Source organism: Bidens hawaiensis, unplaced genomic scaffold (genome assembly GCF_021521415.1).
Source record: "Bidens hawaiensis isolate Kalapana, Puna unplaced genomic scaffold, B.hawaiensis_p1.1 tig00002123_1, whole genome shotgun sequence".
NCBI lineage: Eukaryota > Viridiplantae > Streptophyta > Magnoliopsida > Asterales > Asteraceae > Bidens > Bidens hawaiensis.
Window position 1 is genome coordinate 2,228,757 of NW_027491112.1, and position 3,794 is coordinate 2,232,550.

General features: G+C 33.9%; 1 protein-coding gene across 1 annotated transcript; it reads right to left on the reverse strand.

Moving 5' to 3' along the window:
• Positions 1 to 316: 316 nt before the first annotated feature.
• Positions 317 to 1,199, reverse strand: LOC143605597 (peroxiredoxin-2E-1, chloroplastic-like). Its single transcript, XM_077081655.1, has one exon. It carries the CDS (start codon positions 1,061 to 1,063, stop codon positions 434 to 436), a length of 630 nt encoding a protein of 209 aa, XP_076937770.1. The 5' UTR covers positions 1,064 to 1,199; the 3' UTR covers positions 317 to 433.
• Positions 1,200 to 3,794: the final 2,595 nt, after the last annotated feature.

Sequence of the window (3,794 nt, forward strand, 5' to 3'; positions counted from 1 at the left end):
TCGATTTTTGAAAGAAAAATACTTCCTCCGTTTCATTAAAAGTTTCCACATTTTCTTTTTTATTTGTCTCATTACAAATGTTCACTTTTAAAATTTAGTAGTCAATTTCCAAGTTTACCCGTAAACACACAAAACTAACATTAATAAACAATATTGATGGACTCAATTTTCAAGGGCATTATTGTCAATTGGTTAGCAAAGAAAACAATAATTTAATCTACCTTAAACTTTGTGTTTTTTAAATTAAGGCACTTTGATCGTGAGTAATAAAATAATACATTTCACACAAAACCAAAAAAATTCTCATCCAAACACATGAACCAAAATTCACATAGATTGCAAAAACCATAACAATGTATAAGTTTCACACATGAACTACAAGTCATCAATCAATGCACTAGCTAGTGCAACACTTATGAGTTATGAAAACATTCTAAAGGACAGCAAGCAAATCCTCTGCACTACTAGAAGTAAAAGCCCCCCCTTCTTCAAGATTCAAAACCTTCACAACTCCATCTTCCACAAGCATAGCATACCGTCTTGACCGAACCCCGAGCCCAATCGGATTATCGCTTAAATCCAACTCGCACCCAATCGCCTTGGTGAAATCCCCATTCCCATCACTCAACAACAACACCTCATCCCCAATTTTCAAGTCCGCCTTCCACGCCTTCAATACAAACGCGTCATTAACAGAAATGCACGCGATTGTATTCACTCCCTTCGCTTTCAGCTCCCTGGATTTGTCCACAAATCCAGGGAGGTGTTTCTGGGAGCACGTGGGCGTGAAAGCGCCTGGGACAGCGAATAAAATGGTTTTCTTGGATTTGGTGAGGTCGGAAATGGTGGCGGTTTGGAGTTCGCCTTCGGAGTCAAAGTAGGATAATGTGGCTTCCGGGAGCTTGTCCCCGACCGAGATTGTGGCGGTTATTTTGTGGAATTTGATGGAGGGGAAGGTGCGGAGGGCGGTGGTGGGGCAGAGAGAGGAGGAGTAGGAGGACGAGGCGGAGACGCGGCGGAGTTTGGTGGCGGAGAAGGTGAAGGAAGGTGTTGTGGCTGCCATTGGGTTGGAGTTAAGGGTGAGTGTTAGTGTGTGGGTTTGAATGGATATATGATGATAACATTTTGCATGGAGTTTGGAGGTTTGTGTAAATTGGACGGAGGATATTATGGCTATAGGTTAAAAGGTGGTGATAGTAATTAGGGACCATTGTTACAAAAAGTTAAAATAAAAATAAAATTGTATAAAGATTTTTAAAATAGAGAATAAAAAAGTTTTGAGTGGAATTAAAATTGAAATACTGTTATAAAATCATATATACATGTATAGTTTATTGTTACAGCTGTATTTGACAGTTATATTATTGTATATATATCTTGATATACTGAACATTAATACGACATACTCATATTTGGTACATCATGTCATCATTGTTCAAATATAGTCCACATTTGGCCAAAACATGTTCATAAATTCATAATGGATAATGGTAAATGCATATACATGTATATAGACGAGATCACGAGACGAAGTTGGACGAATCTTAGTCTCATTACTGATTGTAAAATCGTGTCATACCCATTAAGTATTTGTCTGGTAATTACCCGTTAGTTTGTTAAATATTACCCGGTGAGATATTTGTTCACATTTACTTACTATTTTAATTTTTATATAACTTTTTACTCAAATAAATTAGAAATCTAGAAACTAATGAATTAGTAGATTACTCTACTAGTAGATTACTCTACTAAACAAGGAAATAAACACAAAAGTAAAATGTTTATGGGTATAGTTTCGGTTTAATTGTTGTGTATGTTTGTAATTGGCCAGATATCATCTATTACACACACGTGCCATACCCGTGACAATATTAACTAATCGTATATCTAGGGGTGCAAATGAGCCGAGCTGCTCGTGAGCTACTCGAGATCGGCTCGTTAAAAAGCTCGTTCGATCTGAGCTTTATTGAGACCGAGCCCGAGCTCAAGCCTAAAAATAAGCTCGTTTAATAAACGAGCCCGAGCTTTACTTATCGAGATCGAGCCAGCTCGCGAGCCTAAACGAGCCTACCATTTATATAATTTTTTTAAAATATATATTTGATAATTCTTAATTAATAAATATAATGTAATGAAAAAAATAAATAAAAATAACTAAATAATACATATTCTTTTATACATAGAATTTTAATAGAAAAATTTATAAAATAATTAGAATTATATAAAAAATAATTGATAAATAGTAAACGAGCCGAGCTCGAGCTTCTAAATCTATTAACGAGCCTAGCTCGAGTTTTGAAAATAGAGCTCGAAACGAGCCGAGCTCGAGCTCGAGCTCTGTTTTGGGATATCCGCATCACACCTAAATAGCGTCCAAATGTTTTGGGATTTGGGTTTGCCCATCAAGTTTGTTTGTCATCTCTGGTAATTAATAACTACTCCATTCGTCCCTGTTTAAATGTCATGGTTTGAAAAATACAAGGTTCAAGGAAGATTGAATTATTACTTTTATTGCTTACAAAATGACAATAATGTTATTGGAAATTGGGTCCATCAATATTGTTTCTTAATGCTAGTTGTGTGTGTTTAAGAGTAAACTTGAAAATTGACAAATAAATTTTGAAAGTAGACATTTTTAATGGGACGGAGAGAGAATTTAAATAAATAAATAAACATTCGGGACAAAGTTTTCCACGTCTAACAAAAAAAAAAAGTAAACCTCTCTGTAGTGAGAATCTTATAATTAACAACTGTTAAGACGGTGGAAACATTAGCCAACTATCTTCTTCTTGGTCAGATCATAAGCTTTCAGTTTTCAAAGTGCAATTGTTTTATTCCCCAGTGTTAATGATCCTTGCTTTGAGTTCACTAGAACAAAAACTGATATAATAAAAAGGGCTAGTGGTAATACAACTCTTAATATACAATTGGTACTAAACACTTTTATCTGAGTTTAATTTAGGTCGTTTGATAGCATGTATGTTTATGATCTTAGTGTACTACAAAACATTCAACGGGACCTAATTTTATGCCCACTGGAACTTGGATTCCAATATACAGGAAAAACTCTATAAAATAATACACTTGGGACCACCAAAATTTATTAATTAAAAGAGTTATTAATTAATCGATAAATTAATAATAATTAATTTATATATTAATTAATATTTTATTAATTTATAGTAGAATACTTAGTTTACAACCATTTTTCAAGCTTCCACTTAATTATTGATCAAAGAGTTGGGTTACCGCAATGCAATGGATGTCGAAGATGTTCTGACTCACCCAGAAGAAAATGTAGTTGCACAGTTGTTGACTGATGAAGAAATTATTGAAAGCGTTATTGGAATTAATAAAGATGATATCATGAAGAAGATGATGAAAGTTCTACAATGGAGCCCCCTTCGCTAAACGAAGCTATTAAAGCGGCAATCACATTGAACAATTTCTTGTTGAGCTATGAGAAAACAACACCAGAAGTTCTTACCATGCTAAGGAAAATTAGAGACGAGATTCAAGGGTAAATTGATTTCAACAAAAAACAAAAGACAATTGAGTCATTTTTCAAGAAAACTTCATAAATCATTCATGTAATATGCTATATATAGGGAATTATTAATTTATATTTTATATGGGGTCTAAAGAAATTATCAAAAATGTATTATCTTATAATTTTAGCGAATTATTAATTTAACACCCTATCCCCGAGTCGGGACCGGCAAAAAAATTATCTTAGAGAGTTTATTAAACAATCGAGTATTATTTTATCAAGTTTCTACTGTAGATGACAAGTC

Excerpts from the sequence above, each read along its gene's own strand:
- LOC143605597 (XM_077081655.1), bottom strand. The coding sequence starts at position 1,063 with ATGGCAGCCACAACACCTTCCTTCACCTTCTCCGCCACCAAACTCCGC.